A 15000-nucleotide genomic window follows, 5' to 3' on the forward strand; every position below is an offset into this window, starting at 1 on the left:
GGTGCTTTCCATCAGGTATTGAAAACACCTGTGGATGTCACCGAGCAGCAATCAAGCATAATAAGCACCAATTAGGCAGCTTTAAAATGACTGTGATACTCAGCTCCTTCTAGACATTTACTGGTGTGGTTACAAACATGGTGAAGGCAAGAGAATGGTCCAGGAAGACAAGAGAAGAGGTGATTTCTCTTCACAGGAAGGGCAATGGCTATAAGAAGATTGCAAAGATGTTAAACATACCAAGAGACACCTTAGGAAGCATCATTCGCAAATTCAAGGCAAAGGGCACTGTTGAAACGCTACCTGGTCGTGGCAGAAAGAAGATGCTGACTTCGACTGCTGTGCGCTACCTGAAGCGTAGAGTGGAGAGAAGTCCCCGTGTGACTGCTGAGGAACTGAGAAAAGATTTGTCAGATGTGGGTACAGAAGTTTCAGCCCAGACAATAAGACGCACACTGCGTAATGAAGGCCTCCGTGCCAGAACTCCCAGGCGTACCCCCTTGCTGTCTCCAAAGAATAAGAAGAGTCGACTGCAGTATGCCAAAAGCCATGTGGACAAACCACAAAAGTTGTGGGATAGTGTTCTGTGGACTGATGAAACAAAATTAGAACTGTTTGGGCCCATGGATCAACGCTATGTTTGGAGGAGGAAGAACAAGGCCTATGATGAAAAGAACACCTTGCCTACTGTGAAGCATGGTGGAGGGTCAATCATGCTTTGGGGCTGTTTTGCTTCTGCAGGTACAGGGAAGCTTCAGCGTGTGCAAGGTACCATGAATTCTCTTCAGTACCAGGAGATATTGGATGGAAACGTGATGCAGTCCGTCACACACCTGAGGCTTGGGAGACGTTGGACCTTTCAACAGGACAATGATCCCAAGCATACCTCCAAGTCCACTAGAGCATGGTTGCAGAGGAAAGGCTGGAACATTTTGGAGTGGCCATCGCAGTCACCAGACTTAAATCCGATTGAGAACCTCTGGTGGGACTTAAAGAAAGCAGTTGCAGTGCGCAAGCCTAAGAATGTGACTGAACTGGAGGCCTTTGCCCATGAAGAATGGGCGAAGATACCCGTAGATCGCTGCAAGACACTTGTGTCAAGCTATGCTTCACGTTTAAAAGCTGTTATAACTGTAAAAGGATGCTGTACTAAGTACTAAGATTGAATGTCACTTGGGGGTTGAATAAAACTGATAATGCTGTGAGCACAGAAAAGACATTTGTGGTTATTTCATTATAACTGTTATGTTATATTTGTCTGACCTACAAGTGCCTCTTTAATGTAAATGTAAGCAAGATGACTGAATGATCAAAAGCAATGTCAAACTGGCCAAAACACTCAATTTCAGTGGGGGTTGAATAATTTTGGACACAACTGTATATGTATATATATATATATATATATATGTATGTATATATATATGTATATGTATGTATATATATATGTATGTATATATATATGTATGTATATATATATATATGTATGTATATATATATATGTATGTATATATATATATGTATGTATATATGTGTGTGTGTGTGTGTGTGTGTATGTATATGTGTGTGTATATATATATATATATGTGTGTGTATATATATATATATATATATATATATATATATATATATATATATATATATATATATATATATATATAAACCCTGTGCCGACAGCCCAGGCTAAAATTCCTCCTTCCTGCCCACCAGTCATCATTTTTATCTATTCTGTTTCCCCCAGAGAGCATTTAATTGACAAGAAGATTGAGGCAGCCGTGTCCCGGATGCAGTCCGTCATTGAGCTGGGTCGCGTCATACGGGACAGGAAGACACTGCCTGTGAAGGTTGGTTTCCAACCTGAAGTAGCATTCAAGCGGTTTCCATTTTATTTTTCTATGGCTTAATCCTCCATTTTTGTCTTCTGCAGTATCCATTGAAGGAGGTGATTGTCATCCACCAGGAGCAGGAGGCCCTCTCTGATATCCAGTCCCTGGAGAAGTATATTGTGGAGGTGAGAAAAGTGATACTGGCCCATGGTTGGAAAAAAACCCAAAATAACCCCGTGCATAGTATATGGTATGTAAATAAATGACTGCAGCATCCAAAAACTATCTGAATAAAAGAGGTGCTAGAATCTATATGATAACCCAGGTGCGCTGTGTCTTAAATCACTTCCCGTTTGGCCCAAACGGCCTGACGGGAGCCGTGCAGGGATGGGTGGCCGTTTATAAACGTCCTCCCGCTTTCTTGCTTGTGCGCGCTCCCTAGGAATAAATTCTTATGGTGGTATGGTGGGGGTAGGTGAGAGCATCAGAGCCTGGTGGGGCCCTCGCTGTGGGTGGAGAATAGGGGGAATCTGATTGTTTAATCTTTTTTTTTTTTGTGTGTGGCACAGGAACTGAATGTCAGGAAGGTCACTGTATCTACTGATAAGACCAAGTATGGAATTCGCCTCAGAGCAGAGCCAGATCACATGGTACTTGGAAAACGACTAAAAGGAGCATTTAAGACGGTTATGGCTGCAATTAAAGAGCTGAAGAGCGACAAGCTAGAACAGTTCCAGAAAACAGGTTGGTGGACAGAGTTAGTATCGTAGAAAACGCTCCCCTCATCCAGAGACACCAGCCGTAGAATCCTCGACTTGTGCGTGTCCTCTTTGTCTTTTAATCTGCCAGGCTCCATAGTGGTGGAGGGACACGAGTTACACGAGGAAGATGTGCGCCTTCTCTATTCCTTCGACCAAAGTTCTGGTGGCGACGCTCAGTTCGAGGCTCATTCAGACGCTCAGGTAACAAAATCTGTTTGGTAATATCGATGTCTGCTCTTACAGAAAAAAGTACCCATTTCCGCTGCCTCAGCCAACCACATCCGGCAAAGAGGGAACTATTAAAGAGATTACTTTTATTTCCTGACAATTCCAGTTATAAGATCTAGTAACCCCGCTACAAATCATTAGTTAACACCTCATCTGGAATATGCAGTTCAGTTTTGGGCACCAATTCACAAAAAGAACATTGGGGAACTGGAGAAAGTACAGAGAAGGGCAACCAAACTGGTAAGAGGCATGGAGGAGCTCCATGTATAATACATAAGGGTGGATATGATCACCATGTATAATACATAAGGGGGGGTATGATCACCATGTATAATACATAAGGGGGGATATGATCTCCATGTATAATACATAAGGGGGGATATGATCTCCATGTATAATACATAAGGGGGGATATGATCTCCATGTATAATACATAAGGGGGGATATGATCTCCATGTATAATACATAAGGGGGGATATGATCTCCATGTATAATACATAAGGGGGGGATATGATCTCCATGTATAATACATAAGGGGGGATATGATCTCCATGTATAATACATAAGGGGGGATATGATCTCCATGTATAATACATAAGGGGGGATATGATCTCCATGTATAATACATAAGGGGGGATATGATCTCCATGTATAATACATAAGGGGGGATATGATCTCCATGTATAATACATAAGGGGGATATGATCTCCATGTATAATACATAAGGGGGGATATGATCTCCATGTACAATACATAAGGGGGGATATGATCTCCATGTACAATACATAAGGGGGGATATGATCACCATGTATAATACATAAGGGGGGGATATGATCACCATGTATAATACATAAGGGGGGGATATGATCTCCATGTATAATACATAAGGGGGGGATATGATCTCCATGTATAATACATAAGGGGGGATATGATCTCCATGTACAATACATAAGGGGGGATATGATCTCCATGTATAATACATAAGGGGGGATATGATCACCATGTATAATACATAAGGGGGGATATGATCTCCATGTATAATACATAAGGGGGGATATGATCTCCATGTATAATACATAAGGGGGGATATGATCACCATGTATAATACATAAGGGGGGATATGATCTCCATGTATAATACATAAGGGGGGATATGATCTCCATGTATAATACATAAGGGGGGATATGATCTCCATGTATAATACATAAGGGGGGATATGATCTCCATGTATAATACATAAGGGGGGATATGATCTCCATGTATAATACATAAGGGGGGATATGATCACCATGTATAATACACTGACATCACTAGTGAGACGAATACACTGATCATATGTATTACTATACACTGTCACTGCATTAATGACACTGGTTGGGAAGGGATTAACATCAAGGGGTTAGATGCCTAACAAGTGTAATGTATGCTACTTTTACTAACAGATCTGGCTGTTTTTTCTCCCTGTGCTGCGAGAAGAAACTGAGTGTTCATAAACACAAGGCTCTGTGCTGTGATTGGCTACAGCTGAGCAGCAGGTCCACGGACAAAATCATTGGCCAGGACCTGCTGATACAATCTTGATGTAGACAGTGCGGGTCATCAGGGGGGTCCTGGAAGAGATTGGATGACATACATGTACGTGATCTAGCCTGTGGGCAGTTAATGATCCAGCCAGCTGGTAATTATTTAAAGCGTGCGTGACATCACCACCAACATAGGTAAAACGTACCTAAATGAAAGAAGACGTTCTCGTTCTATCGTAATACATCTACATACTATTGCACTTGGCACATAGATCATCCTCTTCGTCCGTCAGCTGCAATGTATGAAATGATTCATATTGTTCCACCGGCGCATACTAGAATTCCTGCTCAATCTGGCTGATCTCTACAGGTCCTAGTTCTGTTAGATGTTACCCCTGACCAGTCGATGGTGGATGAAGGTGTAGCCCGCGAGGTCATCAATCGCATCCAGAAGTTGCGGAAGAAGGTTGGTAACGTTTCCACTTTGCTAGTTATCCTATTAAAATGAGAACTGTGAATACAAACTTGGAATGAGTCCTTTATAGCCATTGAACCTTGCACCATTCTCTGATAAAGGTCTTCTATTAATATCGCACAGGTCCCACGTGGAGCCGTTTTTCCATCTCCAGACACAGTTTCTGTATAACAAATGTAATTTCTGCTTTGGATAATTGCATCCATTGTAGTTGTTACTATCAGATAATTACTGAAACAACTTCAGCACATGTTATAAAATAGAAGAAGATCAGGGTCACTTGGAGCAGTTAAGAGCTCCTGAAGATGCTCTGCGGGCATTTGGAATCCTCATTCGGCCTCTGTGTACTGAATTAAATAGCCATTCTAAACTTTCTACTGTGCATCTCCCTGTTAAAAAAGAGATCGCTGCTAGTGTTTAATACCCTTCTCACCGGCTCAACAGTGTGAGGTTCTCCTACAAGTTCTTCTACTGGGTCCACCAGCAGTGAGGTTCTCCCATGAGTTCTGTCACAAAAGGCCATCTAGTAGTTTGGTCCTTCAACAAATTCTGCCACAAGGTTACCAGCAGTGAGGTTACCCCTTGAGTTCTGCCACATGGTCACGAGCTGTGAGATTCTCACACAAGTTCTGCCACAGGGTCCACAAACAGTGAGGTTCTCCCACGAGTTGTGACCCAAGAGTGAACTAGCAGTGAGGTTCTCCTTTGAGATCTGCCACAGGGTCACCAGAAGTGAGGTTCTCCCATGAGATCTGCCACAGGGTCACCAGCAGTGAAGCTCTCCCTTGAAATCTGCCACATGGTCACTAGCAGTGAGGTTCTCTCATGAGATCTGCCACAGGGTCACCAACAGTGAGCTTCTTCCACAGGGTCACCAGCAGTGAGGTTCTCCGATGAGTTGTGCCCCAAGAGTCAACTAGCAATTGTGTTCTCCCACAAGTTCTGCTGCAAAGTCACCAGCAGTGAGGGTCTCCCATGAGATCTGCCTCAGGGTCACCAACAGTGAGGTTCTCCCATGAGATCTGCCACAGGGTCGCCAGCAGTGAGGTTCTCCCATGAGATCTGCCACAGGGTCACCAGCAGTGAAGCTCTCCCTTGAAATCTGCCACAGGGTCACCAGCAGTGAGGTTCTCTGATGAGATCTGCCACAGGGTCACCAGCAGTGAGCTTCTTACACAGGGTCACCAGCAGTGAGGTTCTCTGATGAGTTGTGCCCCAAAGGTCAACTAGCAATTGTGTTCTCCCACAAGTTCTGCAAACTCACCAGCAGTGAGGTTCTCCCGTGAGATCTGCCTCAGGGTCACCAGCAGTGAGGTTCTCCCATGAGATCTGCCTCAGGATCACCAGCAGTGAGGTTCTCCCATTAAATCTGCCACAAAGTCACTAGCAGTGGAATTTTCCCATTAGTCCTGCCACAGGCTCATCAGAAGTGAGACTTTCCCATGAGTTCTACCATAAGGTCACCAGCAGCAAGTTTCTCCCAAGAGTTCTGCCATAAGGTCACCAGCAGTGAGGTTCTCTCACAGGTTGTGTCCCAAGGGTCAACTAGCAGCCGTGTTCTCCCACCAGTTCTACCTCAAGGTCACCTGCAGTGAGGTTCTCCTATGAGTTTTGCCACAGGGTCACCAGCAGTGAGTTTCTTCTATGAACTGTGCTCCAAAGGTCAACTAGCAATTGTTTTCTTCCACACGTTCTGCCACAGGGTCACCAGAAGTAAGGTTCCCCCAAGAGTTCTACCACATCATTCAGTGAGGTTTTCCTATGAGTTCTGCCACAAGGTCACCAGAAGTTAGGTTTTACAACAGAGTTCACCAGCAATGCAGTTCTCCCATAAGTTATGCCACAGCGTACACCAGGACTGCCTCAGGTTTCTAACAAAAGTTCTGTCATAGGGTTTCTAGCAGCTAGGGTTTCCCACAAGTTGTGCCACATGGTCACCAGTAGCAAGGTTCTACTAGATCAGCAGTGAGGTTTCATCAAGAGTTCTGCCGGAGGTTTGCCTAGAGTGGTTTGCCTAATGGATCGCTAGCCATTCACTCCTGCCTCTGGATATTCATAGATTAGAACGTCTGGCAGGGAAAGTGTCTTCAGAACTTAGAAGTCCATTAACTGACTCTCTATCTTTGGATGAAATTCGGTCTCAAACACTCCTGGCATTCACACAGACGCAGTGCTTGTTTTCTGCTGCGATTCAGACACAAGACTGGCTGTGTTGTTGACTCCTCTTGTATCTCTCAGGGAAATTTGGTTCCCACTGATGAGATCACCATCTACTATCAAGCCAGTCCACAAGGTCAATATCTTCAGTCTGTCATCGAGCAACACACAGACTTCATCTTGGCCACTGTCAAGTCCCCGCTGTTACCGTACCCTGTACCATCTTCAGCTGACGTGATCATAAAGGAGAAAACACAGGTGAGTGGAACCTTACTGATCTTCCTGGTTTGATGCCAGTAGTTGGTCTAATTTCGGTTGGGAGGACACCAGTGTACACCTGTACCATGTGCTGCATGTGGAACCAACCCATGTACTACCTTGGACCATAGTCTGTATTATTGAAAACTTTGTAGAACAAGCATCATTTCTTACTCGTACATCACAGGACACAGGGTTTCTTCATATCCTGAATGGTTGGGTTGGGATGCTGCAACTTTCAGGGGAATGGCCAAAAAAAAAGGCAGGCTTCCCCACCCAGTCATATCTCCTCCCAGCACAGTACAGCCCCCAAAACGGGGCGGGTGCAGATCTTGGTGGTAGCAAATATTCAATCGAGAATCTACTGTCCTCTGGTGGCAAATAATTCCTGCAAAGTCTCCAATGATTTCTTTCCAAGGACTTCAACCTATGGTTTTTTTTTTTTTTGTTTTTTTTTTGCTGCCTGTTCGCTTTATCCAGATCGGTTGACTTACAGTCCTGGGACCCAAATGGATGGTACCCAGACCCTGCTGATAGGATCGTAGGCAGTCTGTAATGTTCCTGTCGGCACTGGATCCTGTAGGCAGCACTAACCAAGAGTACCTGGTGATCAGTATTGTAGCTGGCAGGGTCCAGGGCGGTGATCCCCAGAGGACTCGTCATGTCCCTATAGGCCCCTTTGGGGTATGCCTGCCATGATTGGTGGAGATTGGACTTTATAATAGGCCTGACGCTTGGATTGGTGCATGTCTCCTTGAGTAGAAGTCTCTTCTGTGGGAATTCTGGTTTACCTGTAAAATCCTCTTCTTTGAATACATGACAGGACACAGGGATTCCTCCCCTCGCGGCACGGGGATTCCTCCCCTCGCGGCACGGGGATTCCTCCCCACGGGGCACGGGGATTCCTCCCCTCGCGGCACGTTGCAGGGGGATTCCTCCCCTTGGGTCACGGGGCACGGGGATTCCTCCCTTCACGTCACGGGACACGGGGATTGTTCCCCTCATGTCACGGGACACGGGGATTCCTCCCCTCTTGTGTGGTTCCTCATTGCTTGCTGTACTGTGCAAGGAGATTTCATGCCTGGGGTGGGACGCTTGTCTATTTTCTGGCCAGTCACCTGAAGGCAGCACCATAACCATCCATTATGGATATGAAGAAACCGTGTGTCCTGTGATGTGATCCAAGAACCAATGAATCAAAATGTCTGTTTTAGTAAGATCAGCGGGGAGGGGGGGGGTTTGAATAAAAATATTCTGACTAGCAACACTGGGGTTACAATTTTTTGCTGGTTAAACTTAAAAAAATTAAAGTGTGTTTGTAAACGTGCAGGGAGTCCAAGCACTAGACACCATGAGAGCTGCAGGGAGTCCAAGCACTAGACACCATGAGAGCTGCAGGGAGTCCAAGCACTAGACACCATGAGAGCTGCAGGGAGTCCAAGCACTAGACACCATGAGAGCTGCAGGGAGTCCAAGCACTAGACACCATGAGAGCTGCAGGGAGTCCAAGCACTAGACACCATGAGAGCTGCAGGGAGTCCAAGCACTAGACACCATGAGAGCTGCAGGGAGTCCAAGCACTAGACACCATGAGAGCTGCAGGGAGTCCAAGCACTAGACACCATGAGAGCTGCAGGGAGTCCAAGCACTAGACACCATGAGAGCTGCAGGGAGTCCAAGCACTAGACAGCATGAGAGCTACAGGGAGTCCCAGCTTTAAGACAGCATGAGAGCTGCAGGGAGTCCCAGCTTTAGACACCATGAGAGCTGCAGGGAGTCCAAGCTTTAGACAGCATGAGAGCTGCAGAGAGTCCAAGCTTTAAGACAGCATGAGAGCTGCAGGGAGTCCAAGCACTAGACACCATGAGAGCTGCAGGGAGTCCAAGCACTAGACACCATGAGAGCTGCAGGGAGTCCAAGCACTAGACACCATGAGAGCTGCAGGGAGTCCAAGCACTAGACACCATGAGAACTGCAGGGAGTCCAAGCTTTAGACACCATGAGAGCTGCAGAGAGTCCAAGCACTAGACAGCATGAGAGCTGCAGGGAGTCCCAGCTTTAAACACCATGAGAGCTGCAGAGAGTCCAAGCTTTAGACACCATGAGAGCTGCAGGGAGTCCCAGCTTTAGACACCATGAGAGCTGCAGGGAGTCCCAGCTTTAGACACCATGAGAGCTGCAGGGAGTCCAAGCTTTAAGACAGCATGAGAGCTGCAGGGAGTCCAAGCACTAGACACCATGAGAGCTGCAGGGAGTCCCAGCTTTAGACACCATGAGAGCTGCAGGGAGTCCAAGCTTTAGACAGCATGAGAGCTGCAGAGAGTCCAAGCTTTAGACAGCATGAGAGCTGCAGAGAGTTCAAGCACTAGACAGCATGAGAGCTGCAGGGAGTCCCAGCTTTAGACACCATGAGAGCTGCAGGGAGTCCAAGCTTTAGACACCATGAGAGCTGCAGGGAGTCCCAGCTTTAGACACCATGAGAGCTGCAGGGAGTCAAAGCTTTAGACAGCATGAGAGCTGCAGGGAGTCCAAGCTTTAGACAGCATGAGAGCTGCAGGGAGTCCAAGCTTTAGACACCATGAGAGCTGCAGAGTCCCAGCTTTAGACACCATGAGAGCTGCAGGGAGTCCCAGCTTTAGACACCATGAGAGCTGCAGGGAGTCCCAGCTTTAGACACCATGAGAGCTGCAGGGAGTCCCAGCTTTAGACACCATGAGAGCTGCAGGGAGTCCCAGCTTTAGACACCATGAGAGCTGCAGGGAGTCCCAGCTTTAGACACCATGAGAGCTGCAGGGAGTCCCAGCTTTAGACACCATGAGAGCTGCAGGGAGTCCCAGCTTTAGACACCATGAGAGCTGCAGGGAGTCCCAGCTTTAGACACCATGAGAGCTGCAGGGAGTCCAAGCTTTAGACACCATGAGAGCTGCAGGGAGTCCAAGCACTAGACACCATGAGAGCTGCAGGGAGTCCCAGCTTTAGACACCATGAGAGCTGCAGGGAGTCCCAGCTTTAGACAGCATGAGAGCTGCAGAGAGTCCCAGCTTTAGACACCATGAGAGCTGCAGGGAGTCCAAGCACTAGACGCCATGAGAGCTGCAGAGAGTCCAAGCACTAGACACCATGACTGACCGGATTTATTACCCTCCACAGCTGAAAGGTTCAGATCTAGAGATCACGCTGGTCAGAGGATCGGCACAAGCCGCTGACGGCCCTTCCTGCGCTCATGTCAGCCTCCACATAATCATCAATGGTGCAGAGCAAAGTAAGTCCAGACTATCACCTCCTGCATGTTCCAGCATGGCTCGGCCCAATGACAACACTGCTCTGGAGGACCCCGGATTCGTCTGCCGGAGGCTGAGTGTCCCAGTCTGCCGAAACCTCCAGACTTCCCGAAGTCTCTATATTAACCACTTCCAGTCCGGACACTTCCGTCCCCTTCCAGTCCGGACACTCCCCCCCCCTTCCAGTCCGGACACTTCCCCCCCCCCCCCCCCCACCGCCCCCTTCCATTCCGGACACTTACCCCCCGCCCCCTTCCAGTCCGGACACTTACCCCCCGCCCCCTTCCAGTCCGGACACTTCCCCCCCGCCCCCTTCCAGTCCGGACACTTCCCCCCCGCCCCCTTCCAGTCCGGACACTTCCCCCCCGCCCCCTTCCAGTCCGGACACTTCCCCCCCGCCCCCTTCCAGTCCGGACACTTCCCCCCCTCCCCCTTCCAGTCCGGACGCTTCCCCTCCCCCTTCCAGTCCGGACGCTTCCCCTCCCCCCCTTCCAGTCCGAACGCTTCCCCCCCACCCCCCCTTCCAGTCCGGACACTCCCCCCCACCCCCCCCCCTTCCAGTCCGGACACTAACCCCTACCCCCCCCCCCTTCCAGTCCGGACACTTCCCCCCCCCCCCCCTTCCAGTCCGGACACACCCCCCCCTTCCAGTCCGGACACTCCCCCTCCCCCCCCCCTCCCCTTCCAGTCCGGACACTTTTCCCCCCTTCCAGTCCGGACGCTTTCCCCCCCTTTCAGTCCGGACGCTTTCCCCCCCCCCTTCCAGTCCGGACGCTTTCCCCCCCCCCTTCCAGTCCGGACGCTTTCCCCCCCCCTTCCAGCCCGGACGCTTTCACCCCCCCCTTCCAGCCCGGACACTTTCACCCCCCCCTTCCAGCCCGGACACTTTCACCCCCCCCTTCCAGCCCGGACACTTTCACCCCCCCCTTCCAGCCCGGACACTTTCACCCCCCCCCTTCCAGCCCGCACACTTTCACCCCCCCCCTTCCAGCCCGCACACTTTCACCCCCCCTTCCAGCCCGCACACTTTCACCCCCTTCCAGTCCAGGCCAATTTTCAGCTTTCAGCGCCGCCACACTTTGCATGACAATTGCGCGGTCATGCAACACTGTACCCATATGAATTTTTTTCGCTTTTTTTTTTTTTTTGAGACAGATAAAACTTTATTTTGGTGGTATTCATCCACCACTGGGATTTTTATTTTTTTTGCTATATAAATGAAAAAGTCTAAACATTTTGAAAGAAAAAGGTTTTTTTTTAATAAAATTTAGCAAATAAATAATCTTTCTTCCTAAATCTTGGCCAAAATTTATTCAGTTATCTTTTTAGTAAAAAACAGAAATAACCCAAATTAGTTTATAACCAAAAATTATAATTTTTCAGAACATTTTTTTACATTTTTATTTTATTTTCTTATATATTTTTTTCTTTTAACATACTGTCACCCTAGCAGTAGTATCACCATGGTGACACTGTACTACTTGTGGGGGCGATGAAGATTTTTTTTTTTTTTTTTTTTATTTTTTTTTTTAACACCGATTTGCTTTTACACCCATAAAGGCTATAAAAGCAATCATTTCTCCATCTCTCTGGGTGCATTCTTGCAGCCATTGAGAAATACTGTGTGAGCTGTGATTGGTCACAGCTTGTCACATGGTACAAGCCTGTTGTGAATAGCTCTGTACAATGTGATCTCTGTGATCATTCACAGATGTCACACGTAGTAAGCAATGATGTCAGAAGCAGGGACGGACTGACCATTTGGAAACTCGGGCACTGCCCGAGGGCCTGGGGTCAGTAGGGGGCCCCACGAGATGCCCCTGGTACCTTTTTTCATCGGCTTTTTTGAGTTTGGGCAAGGACACAGGGGCCCCATGATCCCCGATTGCCCGGGGGCCCCATAAGTTGTCAGTCCGCCCCTGGTCAGAAGTGACATCTTGCTTACTACTCTGCATGTGATCACTGATTGGCCAATCAATGATCACATGATTGGGACAAGGCTGTTGTGAAATCTGTGAATGATCACAGAGATCACATGGTACAGGGCTATTCACAAGTAGTAAGCAATGTCAGCAAGTGACGGTCTTTTTTTGTTTATAGCGTAAGAAATTAAAAAACCGCAGAGGCGATCAAATACCACCGAAAGAAAGTTCTATTCGTGGGAAAAGAAAGACCTAAATTTAATTTGGGTGCAGCGTTGCATGACCGCGCAATTGTCAGTTAAAATAACGCGGCGCCGTATCGCACAAAAATGGCCTGGTCGGGGGGGGGGGGGGGGGGCGGTAAATCCTCAGGACAGCGAGGGGTTAAACAATTATAGATCATTATTGGCTGTTGATTTTTTCAGGTGGATTTCTGCTCCTAGAGAACCCCAAGGGGGAGGCGATCAGCAGCCTGTCGGAATTAAAGAGCGCGGTGCGCGGCATATTCCGGCTGAAGAGCGCCCGGCTCTCTGTCTACAGCGGGGGTGCAGGTAACCTCTCTAATGTTCAAGAATGCTGTGAGCTGCACTGTGCAGCCTTCGTGCCGTTGTCACCCGTCATACTAACGACTGCATCCTTGTAGAACTGCAGAATGGCTGTAATGTGCTCGGCCTGAGCGGGAAGACGCTCCATGTGACTTCAGGGGCCCCTCCAGCTGGCAACGGGAATCCACTACGGTGTCGCTATGTCAATCTGCGGCTGCTGGGTAGCGGCGCACAAGGTGAGCGACGGCACTGAGAAGTGCGCGCGGCGGGGCTGGACGGTGACAACTGACGCTTGCTTTTTTTTTTTCTTTTGTCTCCAGGCGCGCTGCTGCTGGAAAATCCGATCGGTCAGAACGATTTGAAATCCCACAGCCTGTTTCACGAGGTGGCCAAGGTGTTTGGGCTGAGGAGCCGACGCTTCCGGCTATTCCTTAATGCCGCCATGACCGAAGGTGAGAAAATAGCTGATTTCGAGGGGTACTCCACCCAAAACTGATATTTTAGTTCCGGGGAGACACTGGGTGCATCTGTACACAAGGTGCAAATATGCACGGGGGGGGGGGGGGTTAGCTACCTCCAACAATCCTAGGCTCCTTGAGTGATGCTAGAGCTTTATCCCCTCCCCCTCCAGAGGATTTACCCCCCTGCCCCTTCCTGACCAGACCATTTTTTGTGTTACAGCGCTGCGTTGCATGACCGCGCAATTGCATGACCGCGCACGGGGGGGGGGGGGGGTTAGCGACCTCCAACAATCCTAGGCTCCTTGAGTGATGCTAGAGCTTTAACCCCTCGCCCTTCAGAGGATTTATTCCCCCGCCCCTTCCTGACCAGACCATTTTTTGCGATACAGCGCTGCGTTGCATGACCGCGCAATTGTCAGTTAAAGTAACGCCGCACCCAAATGAAATTTATGTCCTTTTTTCCCCCCACAAATTGAGCTTTCTTTAGGTGGTATTTCGATCGCCTGTGCGGTTTTTTTTTAATTTTTTTGCGCTATAAAAAAAAAAAAGGCTGACAATTTTGAGAAAACTGACAATTGCGCAGTCATGCAACGCCGCACCCAAATGAAATTTACGGCTTTTTTCCTCCCACAAATTGAGCTTTCTTTAGGTGGTATTTCGATCGCCTGTGCGTTTTTTTTTTTTTTTTTTTTTTTGCGCTATAAAAAAAAAAAAGCCAACAATTTTGAGAAAACTGACAATTGCGCGGTCATGCAATGACGCACCCAAATGAAATTTACATCCTTTTTTCCCACACAAATGGAGCTTTCTTTAGGTGGTATTTTGATCGCCTGTGGGTTTCTTTTTTTTTTTTTGCGCTATAAAAAAAAAAAAGCCAACAATTTTGAGAAAACTGACAATTGCGCGGACATGCAACGCCGCACCCAAAGTAAATTACGTCCTTTTTTCCCACACAAATAGAGCTTTATTTCGGTGGTATTTGATCTCCTGTGCGTTTATTTTTAGCGCTATAACCAAAAAAAGACCGACAATTTTGAAATAAAAAAATATTTTGGACTTTTTGCTATTAAACATGTCCAGTAAAAAAAATTTAATCAAATTTCATCATCAATTTAACTGTATTCTGCAACATGTCTTTGCTAAAAAAAAAAAAAAAAAAAATCTTGATACTTGTAAATGAATTGGTTTACGTGAAAGTTATAGCGCCTACAAATGGCGGTATATATTGGGGTTTTTACATTTTTAATTTATTTGTTATATTTATATAGGGTTTTTTTTTAACATACTGTCACCCTAGCAGTACAGTGTCAAACTTTTCTTTTCAAAATTTAAAAAAATGTTTTTTTCTGATAACATTTTGCAAATAATCTTTCTTAATTATCTGTCTTTTTAGTAAAAAAAAACAAAAAACAAATTGGTTTATAACCAAAAATTATAATTTTTCAACTTTTTTTTTTTACATTTTTATTTTTTATATTATTTGGGTTTTTTTTGTTTTTTTTTGTTTTTTTTTGTTTTTTTTTTACATACTGTCACCTTAGCAGTACATTGTCAACCATGGTGACA

General features: G+C 46.9%; 1 protein-coding gene across 1 annotated transcript in view; it reads left to right on the plus strand.

Annotated features, from left to right (window-relative positions):
* IARS1 (isoleucyl-tRNA synthetase 1) overlaps positions 1–15000 on the plus strand; it is a gene marked incomplete at its 5' end in the record, with an annotated part of 30437 nt that overhangs the window by 9400 nt on the left and 6037 nt on the right. The window contains 10 exons of the mRNA XM_089663285.1: positions 1739–1841; positions 1925–2008; positions 2393–2567; positions 2673–2785; positions 4706–4801; positions 7049–7225; positions 10376–10487; positions 12854–12979; positions 13072–13209; positions 13294–13425. Coding sequence (XP_089519411.1) covers positions 1739–1841; positions 1925–2008; positions 2393–2567; positions 2673–2785; positions 4706–4801; positions 7049–7225; positions 10376–10487; positions 12854–12979; positions 13072–13209; positions 13294–13425 — 1256 coding nt within the window. The remainder of the gene's footprint in view (positions 1–1738; positions 1842–1924; positions 2009–2392; positions 2568–2672; positions 2786–4705; positions 4802–7048; positions 7226–10375; positions 10488–12853; positions 12980–13071; positions 13210–13293; positions 13426–15000) is intronic.

The sequence above is a fragment of the Staurois parvus genome, unplaced genomic scaffold (genome assembly GCF_062004578.1).
Source record: "Staurois parvus isolate SC_StPar_1 unplaced genomic scaffold, SC_StPar_1.0 ptg001649l, whole genome shotgun sequence".
Taxonomy (NCBI): Eukaryota; Metazoa; Chordata; class Amphibia; order Anura; family Ranidae; genus Staurois; species Staurois parvus.